The sequence below is a fragment of the Salmo trutta genome, chromosome 26 (genome assembly GCF_901001165.1).
Source record: "Salmo trutta chromosome 26, fSalTru1.1, whole genome shotgun sequence".
NCBI lineage: Eukaryota > Metazoa > Chordata > Actinopteri > Salmoniformes > Salmonidae > Salmo > Salmo trutta.
Genome location: NC_042982.1, coordinates 13,587,172 through 13,612,988, shown reverse-complemented (window position 1 = coordinate 13,612,988; position 25,817 = coordinate 13,587,172). Strand labels below are relative to the sequence as shown.

General features: G+C 43.9%; 1 protein-coding gene across 1 annotated transcript; it reads left to right on the top strand.

Annotated features, from left to right (window-relative positions):
* Positions 1–170: 170 nt before the first annotated feature.
* On the top strand, positions 171–21,854 carry LOC115163179 (SPARC-related modular calcium-binding protein 1). The gene is made up of 11 exons (XM_029714850.1): positions 171–575; positions 4,789–4,963; positions 5,969–6,072; positions 13,152–13,251; positions 13,592–13,648; positions 13,807–13,887; positions 13,987–14,179; positions 16,537–16,616; positions 16,977–17,070; positions 18,907–19,214; positions 21,312–21,854. Exons 1-10 carry the CDS (start codon positions 498–500, stop codon positions 19,211–19,213), a joined length of 1,269 nt encoding a protein of 422 aa, XP_029570710.1. The 5' UTR covers positions 171–497; the 3' UTR covers position 19,214; positions 21,312–21,854.
* Positions 21,855–25,817: the final 3,963 nt, after the last annotated feature.

The following is a 25,817-nucleotide window of genomic DNA, read 5'->3' as shown; positions in this document are numbered from 1 at the left end:
TAACTACGTTTTATACAATAGCCCACTGTGAACAAGTAGGCCTGAAGTATGGCAGCCAGTTGTGCAGCAGTTACGCACATGTTATTGTCGAACGGAAAGGGGCTGGCTACTTGGGGATAAAGCCAAGGTAGGGATTTGACAGGGGAGGTCTTGATGCTCATGTAGTCTGCGCTCAAATCCAGGATAACAGAACCATATTTACAATTATAGTGTAGGCTTTTGAAGAAATTTCCCGTGAACTATTTCTGATTATTCATCACTTGCCACCGGTTTTGCGTAAAGCGCAACAATTTGGGATCTACCCGTTTTGTCCTTCCACTTGTCAACAGATCTGCCGCTTACCAACAAAATGGCTTGCTGAAAGTGAAAAGAAGATAAAAAGCTGCCCTTAACTTTCTTGCGTTAAGGCTGGATTGGCTGGCGACTTGTGCACGGCGCTTTGCCACAGAGACAGAAGCGCGCGCATCGCCTCCAGCAGAGCCACGCGCCTGGGCAGTATGCCGGTGTTCACTTTCACCTGTCTGGTGCTGCTCATCATCTTGTTCTCCGAGTCTATGCAAACTGAGAGGTCACCGGTAAGTCCTCAAGGATTTACACTTTCATACTTCAGAAGTGCTCATTTTGAGAGACAGTCTAGCATGAACTGTTACATTTTCCCTTAACTTTTTTCTTTATCAATAATGTTTTATTGTCATTCTGTGATTGTCACCTGAACAAACCAACATCCAATCACCGATGGTGCGTTTTTCTAAAAAACTAAACGTGAGTGCAAAACGTTATATTACATCTGTGCTCTGGCTGAGTGAAGTAGACTATAGTAGACAGAAAGGAGTGGTTGCCATCTCAAGCAGTGCTGAAACCCTTTTCATTCAGATTGGCTACATCCATGAATTAAGGGCATACCTGTTACCTTGTCATAGAGCTCTCAAAGTGATCTAAAGTCAGTTTAGTTTAGTACTGACCATAACCATTTAGGAGATTAGAGTATAACAAGCTAATCCAAGATCAGTGTGTAAGGGGCCACACCAACCTCCAAGCCATGGAGTGGAATCTTAGAAAGTCTATAAAGCCAATGTTCCCTAAAGAGGTAGTGTATGGAGTAGACAAACACTGGCTAACTAGCCCAGACCGCAGGCCAGAAACCGCCTCAAGGCAAATATTGAAACATATTTTTTTCTTACCCGAGGGAAAACGGGTGTGTGCCTTCAGAAAGAATTCACACCCCTTGACTTTTGTCACTGGCCTACCCATAATGTCAAAGTAGAGTTATGTTTTTAGAAATGTTTCCAGATTAATAAAAAATGAAAAGCTGAAATGTCTTGTGTCAATAAGTATTCAACCCCTTTGTTATGGCAAGCCTAAATAAGTTCAGGAGTAAAAATGTGCTTAACAAGTCACAAGTTGCATGGACTCTGTGCAATATTAGTGTTAAACATTACTTTTTAATGTCTTCCTCATCTCTGTACCCCATACTTACAATTATCTGTAAGGTCCCTCAGTTGAGCAGTGAATTTCAAACACAGATTCAAGCACTAAGACCAGGGAGGTTTTCCAATGGTAGATGGGTAAAAAAAAAAGCTGACATTAAATATCCCTTTGAGCATGGTGAAGTTATTAATTACACTTTGGATGGTTTATCAATACACCCCGTCCTTCCTAACTCAGTTACTGGAGAGGAAGGAAACCGCTCTGGGATTTTACCAGAATGTAATGGCTGTGATAGGAGAATTGGGGATGGATCAACAGCATTGGAGTTACTCAACAATACTAACCTACAGTTAATAAAAGAGTGAAAAGATGGAAGCCTGTACAGAATAAAAATATTAAAACATGCATTCTGTTTGCAATAAGGCACTAAAGTAAAACTGCAAAACATATGCCAAAGAAATTTACTTTATGTCTTGAATAAAAAGTGTTATGTTTGGGGCACATCCAAGTACCAGTCTTCATATTTTCAAGCATGGTGGTGGCTGCATCATGTTATGTGTATGCTTTTTATGGGCAAGGCCTAGGGAGTTTTTAGGATAAAAATAAACTGATTTGAGGCAAAATCCTAGAGGAAAATTACTTCAGCCTGCTTTCCAACAGATACTTGGAGACAAATTCACCTTTCAGCAGGACAATAACATAAACCACAAGGCCAAATATACACTGGAGTTGCTTACCAAGATGACATTGAATGTTCCTGAGTGGCCTAGTTACAGTTTTGGCTTAAAACAAGACTTGAAAATGGCTGTCTAGCGATGAGCAACAACCAACTTGACAGAGCTTGAATCATTTTAAAAATAATATTGTGCAAATATTGTACAATCCAGGTATGCAAAGCTCATATAGACTTGTGCAGAAAGACTCACAGCTGTAATCTCTGGCAAATGTAATTCTAACATGTATTGACTCAGGGGTGTGAATACTTGTGTAAATGAGATAATTCCGTATTTCATTTTCAATACATTTGCAAAAATGTCTAAAAATATGTTTTCACTTTGTCATTATGAGGTATTGTGTGTAGATGGGTGAGAATCTATTTAATCCATTTTGAATTCAGGCTGTAACACAAAATGTGGCATAAGTTAAGGGGTATGAATGCTTTCTGAAGGAACTGTATGTGTTTCAGTGTGTGCTTACAGTACATGTGTATAGGTTTCAGTGTGTTTGGTTACCATGCCCATTTTGAATTGTGAGAGGTGTACTTGTACACACTCGGCTGTGAAAGTGCACATGTTTAGCATGTCTGCGTGTGTCTGCAATGTTTGGTTGCTTTGTATTCTGCAGGCGCATGACAAATTGCACACACAGGCTGTTTGTCTGCCCAGACTTCCTGCCATGCGATAGAGATGAATGGAGAAGAACTCTTCACGTGACTGATTCACTGTTCTCATTACTTTTACTCCGCATATGACAGGGAAGGGGGCTTATTTCAACATAAAAGTTACTGGTATGGATGTAAAAAAAGTTAAAAGTGTGCAAGTCTTTCAGCAGCATTTCAGTCTTAGCCAAAACATCGTATTTCATCACACTAAGGCGACCCTCTCGAGAGATATATCTATATTTTCATATACAGTTATAAAATCTAACACCAGGTTGCCTGAAACATTGCCACCTTGTTCGTCCACGCTGCACCGCTCAACACTCTGCCCAGAACACTGACGATAATTGTAGCTGGAATACATTGTAACACTGCACCTGGACAGAGAAGACCATTCAAGGCTACTAGCTACCACTTTAAACCTGAACCTGGTCTATTCAGTGGTACTGAACACAGTGAACTCCTAGTTAGAAAGCTATCTCCCGTCCTCCAGCCACAATGAGGACACTACCTCCAACATGCACACACACATCCAATGGAAATGCTTTCCTCCACAAGGAATAAATCGATGAAATAATACCCTGACCACCTTGCAGCACAGGCAGGTCCTTTCATCAGCAGAGAGGTTTTTCTCAATCAGGGAAAATTATGCATACAGCGAAACACACACCATGGCAAATTTACTGCGCTATGACAGAGTGTGAGGGAGAGCAGGAGACAAAGAGGTATTGAAGATAGAGCCTGGAGGATGGCTGGGGGGGAGGGGCATGGTCTGGGTCCAGGGTTATCTGATTGGGAGTGAAGGTCAACGACAAGAGAGGGACCCACGTGTGAGCGCCTGTGTGATACCTAGCTTTTAGTGCAATGTCTGGCACTGGGCAGCATGTGTTAGCAATTTAGCACAAGCCTATGGCCTGCGGTCCGAGTACCTCTCTCTGTCTCTGTTCTCGTCTCTCCTCCGCCCACCTCACTGGAATGTTGATGTAAAAAGACACATGGTGTATCAATAGAAGTTTATCAAATGCAGTCTAGGCCTAGGGCATCCCACTAACGATTGGGAATACCACTGTGACTATGAGTAAGGCTGGAAAAAGCTGCCGTGTACCCTACTATAGCAGGGATACAGGGAAAGCCCTCGGACAGCTGTCGTGTTCTGCAATAAGTGTCCTCTAGGATGGTGGGTGTCGTGTACTCAAGTATTGACTCAAGGACAGATAAGAGATTTTAGAGGTCATGCATGTCTGGTGTATGGTCCAGTATTACAGCAATATTCAGATGACAGAACAGAAATGTTCCAGCGTCTTCCCTTTGGATGCAGGCCTGCAAAATACAGTACTTTACTCCAGCCATGACAATGAGCTACAGACTGAGCCCACAGTTGACAGGCAGGGGGGTGAGGTGGGTCTGAAGGGTCTGGACCCTTTCCCTCAATTAGGCCTGTTTATTTACAGAGCAGTTAGCTAGCAAAACCAGCTCTCACAGGTACAGGAGCAGGTGAAGGCCAAGATATATACACACACACACACACACACACACACACACACACACACACACACACACACACACACACACACATTTCCCTATTTTCTATTTTCACATACTTTGGCCATGTGTTGACTACTGCAGTGCTTATCTTTTACGTGCTCCTTCTCTCAGCTTTTCCTAGCGTGACACTGAAGCACTGTTCCTGTACCAGACAAGCAGCAGACTGAGTATCCACTAGCCAAGGCACCAACAAATAGTTCCCTTTTAATCCCTCTCTCTGACCAGCTCTGCTTAAGTCTATTCACACCAATATACTCCAAACGTGTATTTACCTGTGTTCTGATTGGTCACACAACTTCGGTGCGAGCCCTTCTCTGCTCTTTTTCCATCCGTCTCTCTGATACAGTACGCTGCTGGGGGTCAAAGTGTGTCATATGAGAGTACAGCTCAGGAGGGTGTAATTGCATTGTACTGCCTGTGTTGCTGCTTGTGTCCAGCCCTTTCTGATCCCAGAAAACATGTGGCCCCGGGGCTGTGCGCTGGACTGCCACAGGGAGCGCCACCGGACAGTGTGTGGCAGCAACAGACGCCTTTACATGTCCCTGTGTGCCTTCCAGAGAGCCCAGTGCATTAACACTCAGCTACGGACGGCACCGCGAGCACACTGTGCAGGTCAGTACCCTTCAGTGACCATAAACTGTGTACATTCTATGAAATTCAGTAATAGACGCCTCCATCTATACACACATATACATTCCATCTATTAATCACCATATATACCAGGGATGGGCAACTTTGATGGGGGTGAGAGCCACAAGACAATCTGAACTCATCATGAGGGGCTGCAGTTGCTCGTGGTTCTGCGTCCACCGCCTCTCACGTTGCGAGTTCATTCTGTGCAATTCTACACATTTTGCCATGGGGTGTAGAGAAAATGTTGCAGTTTCAAAGCAAATTTGTTAAGGTTCTACTAATTTTGCCATGCGGCGGAGAGGAAAATGAGCTGTCTTACTGCTAATTTCCTGCAATTCTACACATTTTGCCATAGGGTGGAGAGAAATGTTTGCAGTTTTGAATATGATATCTGAGTGAGACTGACTGACAAAATCAATGGGGGGCCCCCGTCTGGTAATTCGACCATGATAACAAGTTTAGACAGCTGGCCACTAAACTAACTCAGAAATCTGAAAAAGAATTGCTGACATGGGCTAATTTACTGACTATCAGTCAGTAGAGGCTGCTGAGGGGAGGACTGCTTATAATAATGGCTGAAATGGAGTGTAATTCTGGAATGGAGTGAATTGTGTCAAACACACGAGAACCCCCAAAAACATGTTTGATACCATTCCGTTCACTCCATTCCAGCCATTATTATGAGTCATCCTCCCCTCAGCAGCCTCCACTGCTGTCACTGACTGACATAACAAGAGAAAATCTACTGATGCACAACCACATGTCGAAATGACACCTTGTCTATTCTTCTATTCTAACTCTCAACAGTAAGTTTAGACCCCGACTGAGTTCCTAAAAATGTTTTTGTGTGTAGAAATTTATCCGAGGGCCTTCAAAAGTTGACCATCCCTGATATATACAGTACACACAATCTATACACACGTCTGCATTGATTATATATGCCAATGGAAGTAGTAGAAATCATTGCTGGACATCCCCCTTCAGATTCCACCCAGTCCAAGTGCCAGCTGGCTCGTAGTCAGGCCCTGGAGTCCAGCGTCCACAGCCACACCGTCCCAGAATGCGGTGCCGATGGAAGTTTCCTGCAGGTACTGTCTGTCTTTCAAATGACAGAAAATCATAGCACATGCGCCGAATACAAAGGATGTAGTCTTTTCCCTGAAATGCTTGCTTACGAGCCCTTCCCAACGATGTACAGTTAAAAAATTATAATAAAAATAAAAATAGTAACACAAGAGGAATAAAATACACAAGAATGGAGCTATACACAGGGAGTACCAGTACCAGATCTATGTGGAGCTATATACAGGGAGTACCAGTACCAGATCTATGTGGAGCTATACACAGGGAGTACCAGTACCAGATCTATGTGGAGCTATATACAGGGAGTACCAGATCTATGTGGAGCTATACACAGGGAGTACCAGTACCAGATCTATGTGGAGCTATACACAGGGAGTACCAGTACCAGATCTATGTGGAGCTATATACAGGGAGTACCAGATCTATGTGGAGCTACACACAGGGAGTATCAGTACCAGATCTATGTGGAGCTATACACAGGGAGTACCAGTACCAGATCTATGTGGAGCTATATACAGGGAGTACCAGATCTATGTGGAGCTATACACAGGGAGTACCAGTACCAGATCTATGTGGAGCTATATACAGGGAGTACCATTACCATATCTATGTGGAGCTATATACAGGGAGTACCAGTACCAGATATATGTGGAGCTATATACAGGGAGTACCATTACCATATCTATGTGGAGCTATATACAGGGAGTACCATTACCATATCTATGTGGCGCTATATACAGGGAGTACCAGTACCAGATATATGTGGAGCTATATACAGGGAGTACCATTACCATATCTATGTGGAGCTATATACAGGGAGTACCAGTACCAGATCTATGTGGAGCTAAATACAGGGAGTACCAGTACCAGATCAATGTGGAGCTATATACAGGGAGTACCAGTACCAGATCTATGTGGAGCTATATACAGGGAGTACCAGTACCAGATCTATGTGGAGCTATATACAGGGAGTACCAGATCAATGTGGAGCTATATACAGGGAGTACCAGATCTATGTGGAGCTATATACAGGGAGTACCAGTACCAGATCTATGTGGAGCTATATACAGGGAGTACCAGTACCAGATCTATGTGGAGCTATATACAGGGAGTACCAGTACCAGATCTATGTGGAGCTATATACAGGGAGTACCAGTACCAGATCTATGTGGAGCTATATACAGGGTGTACCAGTACCAGATCTATGTGGAGCTATATACAGGGAGTACCAGTACCAGATCTATGTGGAGCTATATACAGGGAGTACCAGTACCAGATCTATGTGGAGCTATATACAGGAAGTACCAGTACCAGATCTATGTGGAGCTATATACAGGGAGTACCAGTACCAGATCAATGTGGAGCTATATACAGGAAGTACCAGTACCAGATCTATGTGGAGCTATATACAGGGAGTACCAGTACCAGATCTATGTGGAGCTATATACAGGGAGTACCAGTACCAGATCTATGTGGAGCTATATACAGGGAGTACCAGTACCAGATCTATGTAGAGCTATATACAGGGAGTACCAGATCTATGTGGAGCTATGTACAGGGAGTACCAGATCTATGTGGAGCTATATGCAGGGAGTACCAGTACCAGATCTATGTGGAGCTATATACAGGGAGTACCAGTACCAGATCTATGTGGAGCTATATACAGGGAGTACCAGTACCAGATCTATGTGGAGCTATATACAGGGAGTACCAGTACCAGATCTATGTGGAGCTATATACAGGGAGTACCAGTACCAGATCTATGTGGAGCTATATACAGGGAGTACCAGTACCAGATCTATGTGGAGCTATATACAGGGAGTACCAGTACCAGATCTATGTGGAGCTATATACAGGGAGTACCAGTACCAGATCAATGTGGAGCTATATACAGGGAGTACCAGATCTATGCGGAGCTATATACAGGGAGTACCAGTACCAGATCAATGTGGAGCTATATACAGGGAGTACCAGTACCAGATCTATGTGGAGCTATATACAGGGAGTACCAGTACCAGATCAATGTGGAGCTATATACAGGGAGTACCAGTACCAGATCTATGTGGAGCTATATACAGGGAGTACCAGTACCAGATCTATGTGGAGCTATATACAGGGAGTACCAGTACCAGATCTATGTGGAGCTATATACAGGGAGTACCAGTACCAGATCTATGTGGAGCTATATACAGGGAGTACCAGTACCAGATCTATGTGGAGCTATATACAGGGAGTACCAGTACCAGATCTATGTGGAGCTATATACAGGGAGTACCAGTACCAGATCTATGTGGAGCTGTATACAGGGAGTACCAGTACCAGATCTATGTGGAGCTATATACAGGCAGTACCAGTACCAGATCTATGTGGAGCTATATACAGGGAGTACCAGTACCAGATCTATGTGGAGCTATATACAGGGAGTACCAGTACCAGATCTATGTGGAGCTATATACAGGGAGTACCAGTACCAGATCTATGTGGAGCTATATACAGGGAGTACCAGTACCAGATCTATGTGGAGCTATATACAGGGAGTACCAGTACCAGATCTATGTGGAGCTATATACAGGGAGTACCAGTACCAGATCTATGTGGAGCTATATACAGGGAGTACCAGTACCAGATCTATGTGGAGCTATATACAGGGAGTACCAGATCTATGTGGAGCTATATACAGGGAGTACCAGATCTATGTGGAGCTATATACAGGAAGTACCAGTACCAGATCTATGTGGAGCTATATACAGGAAGTACCAGTACCATATCTATGTGGGGCTATATACAGGGAGTACCAGTACCATATCTATGTGGAGCTATATACAGGGAGTACCAGTACCAGATCTATGTGGAGCTATATACAGGGAGTACCAGTACCAGATCTACGTGGAGCTATATACAGGGAGTACCAGTACCAGATCTATGTGGAGCTATATACAGGGAGTACCAGTACCAGATCTATGTGGAGCTATATACAGGGAGTACCAGTACCAGATCAATGTGGAGCTATATACAGGTACCAGTACCAGATCTATGTGGAGCTATATACAGGGAGTACCAGTACCAGATCTATGTGGAGCTATATACAGGGAGTACCAGTACCAGATCAATGTGGAGCTATATACAGGTACCAGTACCAGATCTATGTGGAGCTATATACAGGGAGTACCAGTACCAGATCTATGTGGAGCTATATACAGGGAGTACCAGTACCAGATCTATGTGGAGCTATATACAGGGAGTACCAGATCTATGTGGAGCTATATACAGGGAGTACCAGTTCCAGATCTATGTGGAGCTATATACAGGGAGTACCAGTACCAGATCTATGTGGAGCTGTATACAGGGAGTACCAGTACCAGATCTATGTGGAGCTATATACAGGGAGTACCAGTACCAGATCTATGTGGAGCTATATACAGGGAGTACCAGTACCAGATCTATGTGGAGCTATATACAGGGAGTACCAGTACCAGATCAATGTGGAGCTGAATACAGGGAGTACCAGTACCAGATCTATGTGGAGCTATATACAGGGAGTACCAGTACCAGATCTATGTGGAGCTATATACAGGGAGTACCAGTACCAGATCTATGTGGAGCTATATACAGGGAGTACCAGTACCAGATGTATGTGGAGCTATATACAGGGAGTACCAGTACCAGATCTATGTGGAGCTATATACAGGGAGTACCAGTACCAGATCTATGTGGAGCTATATACAGGGAGTACCAGTACCAGATGTATGTGGAGCTATATACAGGGAGTACCAGTACCAGATGTATGTGGAGCTATTTACAGGGAGTACCAGTACCAGATCTATGTGGAGCTATATACAGGGAGTAACAGTACAAGATCAATGTGGAGCTATATACAGGGAGTACCAGTACCAGATCTATGTGGAGCTATATACAGGGAGTACCAGTACCAGATCTATGTGGAGCTATATACAGGGAGTACCAGTACCAGATCTATGTGGAGCTATATACAGGGAGTACCAGTACCAGATCTATGTGGAGCTATATACAGGGAGTACCAGTACCAGATCTATGTGGAGCTATATACAGGGAGTACCAGTACCAGATCTATGTGGAGCTATATACAGGGAGTACCAGATCTATGTGGAGCTATATACAGGTATCAGTACCAGATCAATGTGGAGCTATATACAGGGAGTACCAGATCTATGTGGAGCTATATACAGGGAGTACTAGTACCAGATCTATGTGGAGCTGTATACAGGGAGTACCAGTACCAGATCTATGTGGAGCTATATACAGGGAGTACCAGTACCAGATCTATGTGGATCTATATACAGGGAGTACCAGTACCAGATCTATGTGGAGCTATATACAGGGAGTACCAGATCTATGTGGAGCTATATACAGGGAGTACCAGTACCAGATCTATGTGGAGCTATATACAGGGAGTACCAGTATCAGATCTATGTGGAGTTATATACAGGGAGTACCAGTACCAGATCTATGTGGAGCTATATACAGGGAGTACCAGTACCAGATCTATGTGGAGCTATATACAGGGAGTACCAGTACCAGATCTATGTGGAGCTATATACAGGGAGTACCAGTACCAGATCTATGTGGAGCTATATACAGGGAGTACCAGTACCAGATCTACGTGGAGCTATATACAGTGAGTACCAGTACCAGATGCATGTGGAGCTATATACAGGGAGTACCAGTACCAGATCTACGTGGAGCTATATACAGGGAGTACCAGTACCAGATCTATGTGGAGCTATATACAGGGAGTACCAGTACCATATCTATGTGGAGCTATATACAGGGAGTACCAGTACCAGATCTATGTGGAGCTATATACAGGGAGTACCAGTACCAGATATATGTGGAGCTATATACAGGGAGTATCAGTACCAGATCTATGTGGAGCTATATACAGGGAGTACCAGTACCAGATGCATGTGGAGCTATATACAGGGAGTACCAGTACCAGATCTATGTGGAGCTATATACAGGGAGTACCAGTACCAGATCAATGTGGAGCTATATACAGGGAGTACCAGTACCAGATCTATGTGGAGCTATATACAGGGAGTACCAGTACCAGATCAATGTGGAGCTATATACAGGTACCAGTACCAGATCTATGTGGAGCTATATACAGGGAGTACCAGTACCAGATCTATGTGGAGCTATATACAGGGAGTACCAGTACCAGATCAATGTGGAGCTATATACAGGTACCAGTACCAGATCTATGTGGAGCTATATACAAGGAGTACCAGTACCAGATCTATGTGGAGCTATATACAGGGAGTACCAGTACCAGATCTATGTGGAGCTATATACAGGGAGTACCAGATCTATGTGGAGCTATATACAGGGAGTACCAGTACCAGATCTATGTGGAGCTATATACAGGGAGTACCAGTACCAGATCTATGTGGAGCTGTATACAGGGAGTACCAGTACCAGATCTATGTGGAGCTATATACAGGGAGTACCAGTACCAGATCTATGTGGAGCTATATACAGGGAGTACCAGTACCAGATCAATGTGGAGCTGAATACAGGGAGTACCAGTACCAGATCTATGTGGAGCTATATACAGGGAGTACCAGGACCAGATCTATGTGGAGCTATATACAGGGAGTACCAGTACCAGATCTATGTGGAGCTATAAACAGGGAGTACCAGTACCAGATCTATGTGGAGCTATATACAGGGAGTACCAGTACCAGATGCATGTGGAGCTATATACAGGGAGTACCAGTACCAGATCTATGTGGAGCTATATACAGGGAGTACCAGTACCAGATCTATGTGGAGCTATATACAGGGAGTACCAGTACCAGATGCATGTGGAGCTATATACAGGGAGTACCAGTACCATATCTATGTGGAGCTATATACAGGGAGTACCAGTACCAGATCTATGTGGAGCTATATACAGGGAGTACCAGTACCAGATCAATGTGGAGCTATATACAGGGAGTACCAGTACCAGATCTATGTGGAGCTATATACAGGGAGTACCAGTACCAGATCTATGTGGAGCTATATACAGGGAGTATCAGTACCAGATCTATGTGCAGGGGTACGAGGTATTTGAGGTAGATATGTACATAAAGGCAGGGTGAAGTGACTAGGCATCAGGATAGATAATAATAAGAGTAAGAATGAAGAACAGAGTAGCAGCATACACTGAGTGGACAAAACATTAAGACACCTGCTCTGACCAGGTGAATCCAGTTGAAAGCTGTGATCCCTCCACTTCAATCAGTGTAGATGAAGGGGAGGAGACAGGTTAAAGAAGGATTTTTAAGCTTTGAGACAATTGAGATGTGGATTGTGTATGTGTGCCATTCAGAGGGTGAATGGGCAAGACAATATATTTAAGTGCTTTGAATGGGGTATGGTAGTAGGTGCCAGGTGCACTGGTTTGAGTGTGTCCAAAACTGCAACGCTGCTGGGTTTTTCACACTCAACAGTTTCCTGTGTGTCTCAAGAATGGTCCACCACCCAACGGACATCCAGACAACTTGACACAACTGTGGGAAGCATTGGAGTCAACATGGGCCAGCATCCCTGTGGAACGCTTTCAACACCTTGTACAGTCCATGCCCCGGTGAATTGAGGCTTTTCTGAAGGCAAAAGGGGGGGGGGGACTCAATGTTATGAAGGTTCCTAATGCTTTGTACACTTTGTGTATGATGAGTTTAAAAGTGTGCGTGTGTCTTTATGTTGTGTCGGTATGTGTGTGTATGTAGTGTGTGTGAATGTGTGTGGGTTTTGTGTGAGAGGGTCAATGCAGTGTGTGTGTCTTAATATATAGTCTTGTGAGTGTGCATAGAGTCAGCACAAGATGGGGTCAGTGAAAATAGTCTGGGTAACCATTTAATGAACTATTTAGCAGTCTTATGGCTTGGGGGTAAAAGCTGTCTCGGAGCCTGTTGGTTCGAGAGCCCATGCTTCGGTACCGTTTGCCGGACGGTAGCAGAGAGAACAGTCTATGGCTACCCTTTAGTGAGCATACATTTCAGTACTTGGCTTTGACGAAGTTGGCAAAACGCAGGTTCTGACAAATGTCCCACTTTCTCAGGTGCAGTGCCACAACCAGACTGGTTACTGCTGGTGCTCTACTCCAGATGGGAAACCTGTCAGTGGGACCTCTGTCCTGCACCTCAGACCCAACTGCACAGGTGAGACAGAGTTTAGGCCAACCGGCCAGTGGGAAATAGTTGTGAATTAGCATCTATCAAGCCACCTATTAAACAGATCTTCACACAGCCCTCTTGTCGTGTTGTGCCATGAGTTATTTGTCTGAAATGACACTGATGACTGATCTGGAGTCAGCCCAAAGAGGTGAGAATTCACCTGACTTACACGCATATGTACTGTACTGTATATCAATCAATAGTGCTCCACTGACACTAATATAAATACTCACTGAAACACTGCCACACATACTGTACCTACTCTGGACGGGCTTTTATCACAGTCAGTTTGGTCCTTTAAAAGTTCTTGCCTCTTTGGACACAGGTGAGGGTGGTCCCTCCCGGCCCACCGCCAACCCTAGCAGGACCAAGTCTGCAGCAGGTGAGAGGAGTGGACATGGAGAATCTCCATTGAACATGCTTTTAAGTCTAGCACTAGGCTTAATCTGTCTCTGGGAAACGTCCTGTAATGATGGACATTTTCAGAATGATACTACCATATTGTTTGTTTACACTAATATCACTATATTTCCTGTACAGGAATCACCGCTCCTCCGCTCTGGGTGACCATCCGGTTGAACTCTGACCCCAAAGGGAATCGTTCTGTAAAACGCCCTACAGGTAAGGAGTTTTTCTTTTTATGAGCTTCCGTAGCTATCACTTCTGTGAGATAATGATTAGTGTGTGTGTGTGTGTGTGTGTACATTCGTGCTTCCACAGACAGTCCTCAGACGTGTGAGAGGGATAGAGCAGCATTGATGGCCAAGGTGCATCTTCTGTGGCAGGAGGAGCGCTTCATCCCAAAATGCAGTGCAGACGGTCGCTACAGCCCCATCCAGTGCCACGTCACCACGGGGTACTGCTGGTGTGTCCGGGCGGACACGGGACGGCCTCTACCAGGCACCTCTGCCAGGTATGGCCTCAAACAAGGCACCTAGTGGATAGAGAAATGTGGCTAACGCTTTATTTTACAGCCTGATAATTACCAGGTAGTTACATAGGAATGACTTGTACCAGCATAACTTGGCAGTACAATAAAGCTTTACCTAAATGCATACTACATTCCCATGACACACACAGTCCGCTATCAGAACTCTCCCATTCCACACTTTACTAAACTGATCAGTGCACACCATGTAGCCCAGGAGCCTAAGAAATGCCTACCGAAGAACACCTGCTCTTTCCATGACATAGACTGACCAAATCAAATCAAATTGTATTGGTCACATACACGTGTTTAGCAGATGTTATTGCGGGTGTATTGAAATGCTTGTGTTTCTAGCTCCGACAGTGCAGTAATATCTAACAAGTAATATCTAACCATTTCACAAAATATGCTCAATACACACAAATCTAAGTAAAGGAATGGAATTAAGAATATATAAATATATAGACGAGCAATGTCAGAGTGGCATAGACTAAAATACAGTAGATTAGTATAGAATACAGTATATACATATCAAACTTTATTTGTCACATGCGCCCGAAAACAACAAGTGTCGACTTTACCGTGAAATGCTGAATACAACAAGTACAGTACAAAAGAAAAAAAAATAAGAAAAATGCATGAAATGAAATGTATGAAATGTATGCATTCACTACTGTAAGTCGCTCTGGATAAGAGCGTCTGCTAAATGACTAAAATGTAAATGTAAACAAGTGTAGAATGTACCGTGAAAGGTTTACTTTACAACCCTTAACCAACAGTGCAGTTCAAGAAGAAGAAAATAGTTACCAAGTAGGCTAAAATAAAAAGTAATAATAAAAAGTAACACAATGAGAATAACAATAACGAGGCTAAATACCGGGGGCACCGGTACCGAGTCAGTGTGCAGGGGTACAGGCTAGTTGAGGTAACCTGTACATGTAGGTGGGGGAGAAGTGACTATGCATAGGTAACAAACAAACAATAAGTAGCAGCAGTGTACAAGAGGAGGGGGTGGGGTGTCAATGTAAATTGTCCAGGGGCGATTTTTATGAATTCTTCAGCAGTCTAATGGCTTGAGGGTAGAAGCTGTTGAGGAGCCTTTTGGTCCTAGACTTGGTGCTCCGGTAGCGCTTGCTGTGCGGTAGCAGAGAAAACAGTCTATGACTTGGGTGACTGATTTTATGGGCTTTCCTCTGACACCGCTGAGTTGAGTAATGCAAGATATGTAAACATTATTAAAGTGACTAGTGTTCAATTTATTATAGTTGCCAGTGATTTCATGTCTATGTATATAGGCAGCAGCCTCTAATGTGCTAGTGATGGCTATTTAAGAGTCTGATCGACTTAGATAGAAGCTGTTTTTCAGTTTCTCGGTCCCAGCTTTGATGCACCTGCACTGACCTCGCCTTCTGGATGATAGCGGGGTGCACATGTCGTGACTCGGGTGGTTGTTGTCCTTGATGATCTTTTTGGCCTTCCTGTGACATCGGGTGCTGTAGGTGTCCTGGAGGGCAGGTAGTTTGCCCCCGGTGATGTGTTGGGCAGACCACAAACACTCTCTGGAGAGCCCTACGGTTGCGGATGGTGCAGTTTCCGTACCGGGGGGTGCGCCTAACAATACTAGGAAGGTGTTCCTAATGTTAGGTATACTCAGTGTGTACTGTATATTGTATTTTTAACATTGTATTATATTTCAAGTGTTGTGCTAGTTTAGGATTTTACCATTCCATAATAAAGTATTGATAGAGCAAATCTATGGTTTTATTGATGACCTTCAATATCCTGGTTCCATAGCATTATTTAATGTACATTTCCATCCATTTCCACTGTATTTTCTCTTAACTTCATATACTTATCTGGCTAACAATGCCAATGACACCCTTGTGAGCAAAATTGGTTGAAGACGTCTTTTCAAAGTTGCCTCAACCAAAAATACGTATGCTCATAGGGTATTTGTATTTTATTTAACTAGGCAAGTCAGTTGAGAACAAATTCTTATTTTCAATGTTGGCCTAGGAACAATGGGTTAACTGCCTTGTTCAGGGGCAGAACGACAGATTTTTACCTTGTCAGCTCAGGGATTCGATCTAGCAACCTTTCGGTTACTGGCCCAACACTCTAACCGCAAGGCTACCTGCCGCCCCATACAGTGTATAGTGTAGCCTCTACTGCATCTCCTCCTGTCAATGGTGAATAGTAACAAAGATGATAACAAATGGCAAAAGGGAGCAAACCATTGGGTAAGTGCATTGTGATGTATGATCATAATGACTAAATGGTTGGAGAGGAGTCTATGAGTTACGGCTGGAGATCATTCCCATGGCTGTTGTTGCCCCCTTCAGGAACCGGCTGCCAGATTGCAGCCTGGAGGAGCCCCACAGCAACCAGCCTGACAGGAGCTACAGAGACAGATCTCTACCAGGTCAGATCATCAAACTGCACTGCACTATACCTGGATAGATCAACAAGGACCTTTCTCATTTTTACTAGCCTTGCCCCAGATCAGTTTGCTCTTTCTGCCAACTCCTATGGTCATTGTCACTCCTATGGCCATTGGCAGACATCACAAACTGATCTAGGACCAGGCTAACACTAACACTGTACATCTGATTGGTACTTTCTATACTGAGTACTGTGGGTACTGTGTCCATGACCTGTGGTGAATGCAATGTGGACTCTTGTCTAGTTTACATCATAGCGGGTAGGCTTTCCTCATTTTGTCAAGAGTCACAACTTAAATTGACCCCATTGCCTTGCCTTAACACCCTCTCTCTGCTCCCAGGGTGCCCTGGGGCCCGGAAGAAAGAGTTCCTGCAGAGTCTGTTGAGAGCTCTGCAGCTGGAGGCTGAACAGTCTGGAATACTCAGCCCTCACAGGTCAGTCTGCATACCACTGTATTTATACTAAACAAAAATATAAACGCAACATGTAAAGTGTTGGTCCCGTGTTTCATGAGCTGAAATAAAAGATCCCAGAAATGTTCCGTATGCACAAAATATTTTCTCTCTCAAATATTGTGCACAAATGTGTTTACATCCCTTTTAGTGAGCATTTCTTCTTTGCCAAGATAATCCATCCACTTGACAGGTGTGGCATATCAAGAAGCTGATAACAATAAAAGGCCACTCTAAAATGTGCAGTTTTGTCACATAATACAATGCCACAGATGTTTCAAGTTTTGAGAAATTGTGCAATTGACATGCTGACTGCAGGAATGTCCACCAGAGCTATTGCCAGAGAATTTAATGTTCATTTCTCTACCATAAGCCGCCTCCAACATCGTTTTAGAGAATTTGACAGTACGTCCAACCGGTCTCACAACCACAGACCACGTGCAACCACGCCAGCCCATGACCTCCACATCCAGCTTCTTCACCTGCGGGATCATCTGAGATCAGCCACCCGGACAGCTGATGAAACTGACAAGTATTTCTATCTGTAATAAATCTCTTTAGTGGGGAAAAACAAATTCATGTTAAATCTATGGATTTCACCCCTGCCCAGTCATGTGAAATCCATAGATTAGTGCCTAATAAATGTATTTAAATTGACAGATTTCCTTATATGAACTATTGCACAGTAAAATCTTTGAAATTGTTGCATATTGCGTTTATATTTTTATTCAGTATAATTAAACCCACTCCCCTACCATCTGTTTATATCTTTACTCCATCCCTCTCTTTCTCACTATGGGTCAGTCTGCATACCACTCTATTAAACCCCATGTACCTACTCATCCCATCTATCTCTCCAGTTCATCCCTCTCTTTCTCACGCTTACATCTCTCCTCCCTCTCGTGGCCACTTAAATGCCCCGTACCTCTTTTCCTTTCTCTCTCTCCATCTGTCCGTTTTTCACTCAGTTCATTTATACACAACTCTCTCCTTCAAACTCTCTCCTTCACTCAACATCTTCTCTTTTACATATCCGTCCATTTGTAATTCCCTGTTTCTCTCACCCCACTCTCTCCAAAACCTTCCTCTTTTCACTGACAGATATCAGTACACAGGAGGTTGGAATGGGCACCTTAATTGGGGAGAACGGGCTCAGGGTAATGACTGGAGTGGAATCAGTGGAATGGTATCAAATACATTAAACACATGGTTTCTATGTGTTTGATGCCATTCCATTTGCTCCGTTCCAGCCATTATTATGAGCCGTTCTCCCCTCAGCAGCCTCCTCTCTATTAGTAGTATGGTGTATTTCTGAATACATTACCAATTTACCAGGCCACTGATTGACTGTTGTGCCGTAATGGATATGATAGCACTCCAGTATGTGATTAAATATTTCAAAGAAATCTTTTTCATACCCGATTGCCTTTCTGTTTATAAATAACTTGTTTGTTCTTTTCGGCTCGACACAGAAATTGGAAAATGGTTATATGTTCAGTATGACTGAGGCTAAGGATCAGGAATGGAGTGCTGGTGTGAAATGAATTATTTTATCCTGACCGCAGGAATCTGGTGAATATAGATTCGCTGACTTGTCAGACTCTGTGGTTCTGTAAAAAACACAGTGGAACGTCATCTTCAGTATGTCAGGAGGCCCTTTAAGACGTCACTCTCAGATTTGTGTCTGCTAGATGCTCTCTGCGTGTGGCTCATCTTAAAATAAACATTTGATTTCAATTCAAGACTGCACAAGCCAATACATGACTGTTGTCCGCAGAAGAGCAATGCTACTGGTCTGACGTGTAATTTCTATACCAGGATGTTGGACGCCCCCCTGTCAGGCACCATGTCCCCTCCCCCATCCACCTCGGTCCCCTCCCTGAGGGTTAAGGAGAGGGACATGTCAGACCCGGGCAGGGAGGATGAGGTGCTGCGTTGGCACTTCAGGCAGCTGGATACGGATGACAGTGGAGTGCTGAGCGAACGTGAGGCCCGGCCGCTCCGCCTCTACCTGCGCAGGAGGTTAAAGCCGCGCCGCTGTGCTAAGAAGTTTGCCCAGTACTGTGACCGCGACGGGGACCGCGGCCTCACCCTGTCTGAGCTCAGTGCCTGTCTGGGGCTGTGAGGTGGGTTTGGGTAGCTGTGAGGTGGGTTTGGATAGTTGTGAGGTGGGTTTGGTTCTAGGAGAGAGTTGAAGTTGGGAGGTGGGTTTGGGTAGTTGTGAGGTGGGATTGGGTAGTTGTGAGGTGGGTTTGGGTAGTTGTGAGGTGGGTTTGGGTAGTTGTGAGGTGGGTTTGGGTAGTTGTGAGGTGGGTTTGGGTAGTTGTGAGGTGGGTTTGGGTAGTTGTGAGGTGGGTTGGGTAGTTGTGAGGTGGGTTTGGGTAGTTGTGAGGTGGGTTTGGGTAGTTGTGAGGTGGGTTTGGGTAGTTGTGAGGTGGGTTTGGGTAGTTGTAAGGTGGGTTTGGGTAGTTGTGAGGTGGGTTTAGGCTTTGAGAAGAGGTGAATATGGGTTCAAATTTGGCTTTGTGATATGTTTAGTTTGTTACCACTTTGAGCTGAGAGGCTTTGAGTTGTGAGATTAGCCCTTCTGTATATGTTATGTAAGACCTACTGTATTTGATGCAAAGTCCAAGACCGGTTTAGAAAACTACTCAGGGATCTTTTAAGTGGACACTTTATTTGTTGGGGTCGGTGCCAGGTACATGTTTTGTCAGAGAAAACGAGTCCTTTCTAGCTGGGAAATTGGATTTCCCTACTCTCTTCTTCATGAGTCGCCTTTGAAGTAGTGCCTGGAGGAAGAGAGTGTAGGACAAGTGTGTGCTTTAGAGATGAGTGAAGCGGAGGTTAAGTAAATGACTATCAGTGAATCCACATTGAGAGAGAGAGGGACGACTAAATACATTTGTGTGTATCTCAGTACTACGTCTCTATAGTGCGTGTCTCTATAGTGCGTGTCTCTATAGTGCATGTCTCTATAGTGCATGTCTCTATAGTGCATATCTCTATAGTGTGTCTCTATAGTACGTGTCTCTATAGTGCATATCTCTATAGTGCATGTCTCTATAGTGTGTGTCTCTATAGTGCATGTCTCTATAGTGCATGTCTCTATAGTGCATATCTCTATAGTGTGTCTCTATAGTGCATGTCTCTATAGTGTGTGTCTCTATAGTGCATATCTCTATAGTGCATGTCTCTATAGTGTGCGTCTCTATAGTACGTGTCTCTATAGTGCATATCTCTATAGTGCATGTCTCTATAGTGTGTGTCTCTATAGTGCATATCTCTATAGTGCATATCTCTATAGTGCTTATCTCTATAGTGCATGTCTCTATAGTGCATGTCTCTATAGTGCATATCTCTAAAGTGCATATCTCTATAGTGTGTGCATGCGTGAAATTAGAGCCAGGAGCGCTCTGTCCGTTACGGCTGTTAACACGTCCCTGGCACAATAGTGAATTATGGAGCTCAGCTTGCCCTGTTGAGTGTCTATATTCCAACAGCACAGAAAGAACATTGAGTGAGTCAGGAGAAGGAGAATGTGTGTGTGTGTGTGTGCGTGCGCATGGCTTTCCATGTGTTTGTTGCCGTTTAATTTGCTCCATTCCAGCCATTATTGTGAGCTGTCCTACACTCAGCAGCCTCCAGTGTCGCAGACCCACTCCTTACCAGATCCAGATGGGTCTCTATGTTTGGGTTTCTCTCTCTCTCTCTCTCTCCTTCTCTCCGTTCCACATACGAGAGGGTGGGAGTGAGGGAGAACGAGACAGAGGAGAGAAAGAGGCTCTTTTACCTCAAGGTTAGTGCTAGCTCACCAGGGACGGCTGTTTTTGGCTTGGTGTCAGATAAATTAAAAGGCTGCTGCATGTTTATGTACATTTAGAAACCAAAACAAACCTCGAGCCAAAATGACCAGTCCCACCCCGCCCTTAACCTCCAATTATTCAGTCTAGCTGAGGCGTAGTGACAGCTAGGGGAGAAGGTGAGAGGTGTTATAATGGGTTCTACCTAACACACGTATCCGTCCTCCAGACACTCCTGGTGACAGTAATGGGAATAATGAGGAAGGCCTCCAATGATTCAGAACGACTTGTCTGAAACAGAACTAGAGCCCACAAGACGTAGGTTAGAGGTCCTGTTGAATTAAACAAGACAGTCATTCATACATCTGTCTCTCTCTCCTATCCTCCCCTCACCTCTCCTATCCTGTCCTGTTTTACCTACAGTATCCGTCAGTGGAACCGAGGAGAGAAGGCAGAGGAGAGCATTGAGCAACAGAAGATCCAAGATCCAAGTCCTGGGCCTGTATTTTTCAAGCGTCTTAGAGTAGGAGTGCTGATCTAGGATCAGGTACATGTGATCTTATTCATTAGGATCAAAAAGCAAAACTGATTCTAGAACAGCAATCCTACTCTGAAACGCTTGGTAAATACAGGCCCCGAGGACCTGGATTCTGCTCCACTCCTGTCAAATTGTCATTGGAAGATCCAGTTGTACAGCACCTTGTGAAGCACAAACATAAGGCCTCAATTGAAGCGTCGTTGCAGAATATACAGCACACAGAATAGAGAATATAGTCGCCGCTTTATTTGAATGTGTCCTATGTCTTTTGTGTTCTTGTCGGCTCTGATCATTTCCTCATGTTCATATTTATCAGTAATGGTCTTCTGCTGTAAAAGCACAATGTAACTTGTGTATTTGTCATTTTAATCTGTAAACCGGGCTCAAATATTTGTTGACTATAAATAAAATGGATTTAAAAAATACAATACTGTGTTATGCAGTGTACAGATCCCTATATGGGTTAACCCATCTGGGGAGCAAGTGGCATAGTAAAATGATTTAGGGTTGTCATCTGTGTGTGTTTATGATGAATGCAACAAGAATTTCCAATATCTTTCAAAGGAATCACTAACAAATGGAGACGTTCAGCTCTCAAGCCAACAATGTGACTGATAGAGGACTGGACATAAAAGATATTCCTGAGAGTAAAGCAGCGATTTTGAAAAGCGTGTTAGACAAAGCTGGGGTAGGGTCTCCTAGGAAGGATGAGATGTGTTACATCATGATGGCTCATCGCAGTGACACTGAAATGGGGAATGTATCGGGCCTTTACAGTAAGGTGTGGCAGGAAGGGAAACTGCCTGGAAGTTGGAAGCAGGCGGTAGTGGTGCCGATACAGAAACCAGGGAAAGACCCTACTAGTCCTTCAAGCTATAGGTCACTAGTGTTGACATCTAATGTATATAAACTTATGGAAAGGATGATAACGGAAAGGCTGGTTTGACACTGGAATTATATGGGTGGAGAATATTAACAGACTAGTTGTCAAAGGAAATAAAATATTGACTGTGATGCATTGCGTTGCCTGTTAGGATTGGAGTGGGGGGCAGATAGAATGGCGTTGAAAATACTATATATAGCGCAGTTAAAGTCATCACTGGATTATGGAAGTGTAGCATATGGATCAGTAGCTCCGCCATCTTTTAAAAAGCTAGATGTAATCCAGTCCCAAGCCCAACGAATATGTTGTGGAGCACTCAGTACCTCCCCGGTGGCAGCAATTCAGGTAGAGTTGAGAGAGATGCCGTTAAAGTTAAGAAGACTACAGCTAACCATGACATATTAGGTAAATCTACAAGGACATAAGGTTACACATCTTACAAAAAAGGTACTTCTAGAGTGCTGGAAACATGAACGAAATCTGAATGCAAGTTTTGGGTGGATAGGCAATGACATGGCAAGAGAGATGGGGTTGTTTGGGAGGGAGTTTAGCCTCTCTGTGGTTCTTCCTGCTATCCCACCTTGGTTGCTCCCTCAGCCAATGAGGGAGGGTTCCTTGAGAGGGTAAGAGCTGTTGAGGAAAGTGTAGATTCAGTTGTAAGTGAACATTTAAGAACACAATACTATGCTTTCTTGAATATATTCACAGATGGATCTAAGGACCCTAAAACAGGGGGACAGGTGCAGCTTTTAGTGTTCCTGAGTTAAAAAAAATAAATAATAATAAGTTTACACAATGCAGTTGAAGGTCATACTCTTGGCTGCAGAGTGGGTGGAGGTGAGTATGGGTAGTCATCTGCTCTGACTACTGTGCAGCACTGATGAGCTTAAATTAATTTGTGTCTCTGAGCAGAGTATAGGGTGAAACAGATGGGCTTATTTGTGATGTTCCTCTGGGTACCAGCTCATGTGTGAGTGGAGGGGAATGAGGAGGTGGATTTTATAATCAAGCAGGCTCTTAAACATCCTAATGTTGAGATGGAATTGTCAATCAGTAAAGCAGAAACCAAGGAGTTGATAAAAACAGTGGTTAAAAACAAATGGCAGGAGTTGTGGAACAGGGAGGGAAAGGGAAGACCGCTGTATAAGATTTAGGAAAAGGTGGGTGCAGGGAGGTCCTCAGGTCGAGAGAGAAGGGAGGAACGTGGAGTCACAGGGCTGAGGCTGGGACACACAAAGGCTCAACAGTACATTGAAATTGATGGGAAAACATCAGACTGGGAGGTGTGATCATTGTCAGGAGGAGATGAGGACAGTGGAACACGTTCTATTTCAGTGCCAGAAATATGGGAATGAAAGGGAGCGATTGTTATTAGATTTGTGTGGTAATCAGGTTGAAGAGCCAAGATTAAGTGAACTGTTGGAGAAATCTTCAGGGGATGTAGTATTTAATGATGTATTTTCTTTATTTAGGGAGACGAGAATATTGGGTAGGATTTAGACCTTGTCTCTGGTCCACACTCCAGTCCAGTTGGTGGCGGTAATGCACCTTAATGCACCTCAACCTCAGGAGCCTGAAGAAATGTGGCTTGTCACCTAAAACCCTTACAAACTTTTACAGATGCACAATTGAGAGCATCCTGTCGGGCTGTATCACCGCCTGGTACAGCAACTGCACTGCCCACAACCGCAGGGCTCTCCAGAGGGTGGTGCAGTCTACACAACGCATCACTGGGGGCAAACTACCCGCCCTCCAGGACACCTACAGTACCCAATGTCACAGGAAGGCCAAAAAGATCATCAAGGACAACAACCACCCGAGCCACTACCTGTTCACCCTGCTATCATCCAGAAGGTGAGGTCAGCCTTCACTAGCACAGAGAGGCTGCTGCCTATATACACAGGCTTTAAATCATTGGCCACTTGAATAAATGGAACACTAGTCACTTTAATAATGTCACTTTAATGTTTATATATCTTGCATTACTCATCTCATATGTATATACTGTATTCTATAATAATCTACTGTATCTTAGTCTATGCCACTCTGACATTGCTCGTCCATATATTTATATCTTCCTAATTCCATTCCTTTACTTAGATGTGTGGGTATTGGGTATATATTGTGAAATTGTTAGATATTACTTGTTAGATATTGCTGCACTGTTGGAGCTAGAAACACAAGCATTTTGCTACACCCACAATATCATCTGCTAAACACATGTATGTGACCAATACAATTTTATTTGATTTAAAGTTTTATGCCAACCGCCATAAAAATCCAAAGAAGAAAGCAGTGATTTCCCATGATCCTTTGGGTCTTTGCCCAGGGCGTCACATAGGCCAAATTGCATATGAACTGACTGAAAAAGGCCAGTAGGCTGATTCAGGCTTGACATTGTTTTTCACTCACATGGCTGACTACTTATCTCTCCCAGAGGTTAGGACAAGTAGCCTGTGACAGAAAAGAGCCTGGTGAGAACGAGAGAGGCACTTATATGGTGCAAATCTAATTTGCGTCAGTCACTGTGCTGCTGTCACGGGCATGATCTCCCACGTGAGATACCAATGTCTTGACCGTTAGACAAGGGTCCGCTACACTCCTAACAGCTTCGCTTCCTCCACTGTCCCTGTCCCTTTACTGGGCTTCTTGAACTGGTAGTGGTCCTATGATCAAAAACACTTGTGACTGCTCGCTTGACAACGTACAAACCAGTTGTGCCAACGAAAAGGATCTGATTTCCCATTGGGCGGCGCAGCATCGTCCGTGTTAGGGTTTGGCCAGGGTAGATAATAATAATTTGTTCTTAACTGACTTGCCTAGTTAAATAAAGGTAAAAAACTAAATAATTTATCCCGTATGATTTGACGCATTACATAAACATATCTGCAACATCATTTTGTGCACACCTATGTCGGTGCAATTGCCATGTTCAAGAATAGCGAAGAATTGCAAACTATTAGCCAATGATCTTACTATTGTCTGGTTACTCTTGTTGTGCAATCAAAAGTCTGTAAGAGACAGTATTTCAGGTAATATCTCAAGTTTTACCAGGAGAGGGCGCTATTTTGCCAGATATGCTTCCAGCCCACAGGCAGAATAGCACCTCAATGCATGCATACATACAATTAGTGGTTGCGTTGTGTGTTTGCGTGCGTGTGTGAATGGTTGGTTGGATATGTAAGGTTACCCGAATGCTACATTTGAATATGTCGTGTGATATTGTGTTTGATCTCTCCACTGGGGTCCTGTAGCAAAGGACCAACAGTAACAATGGCTGGAGCGTGACCATGAGGTCATACAGGGTGATAAATATCCCAGCAATCTCCAAATTGGTGACATATCTCACTCCCCCTTCCCACTACCCCAACCCCTTGAGAAACTCAGACATTTGCATGCTATGATGAATCTATAATTCATGAAATCCATAGCTCCTTTCGCAATACCATATACTTTGGATATTGACATCTGTTTTTCCCATTCTGCTGTTACTGTTTAATGCCATCTC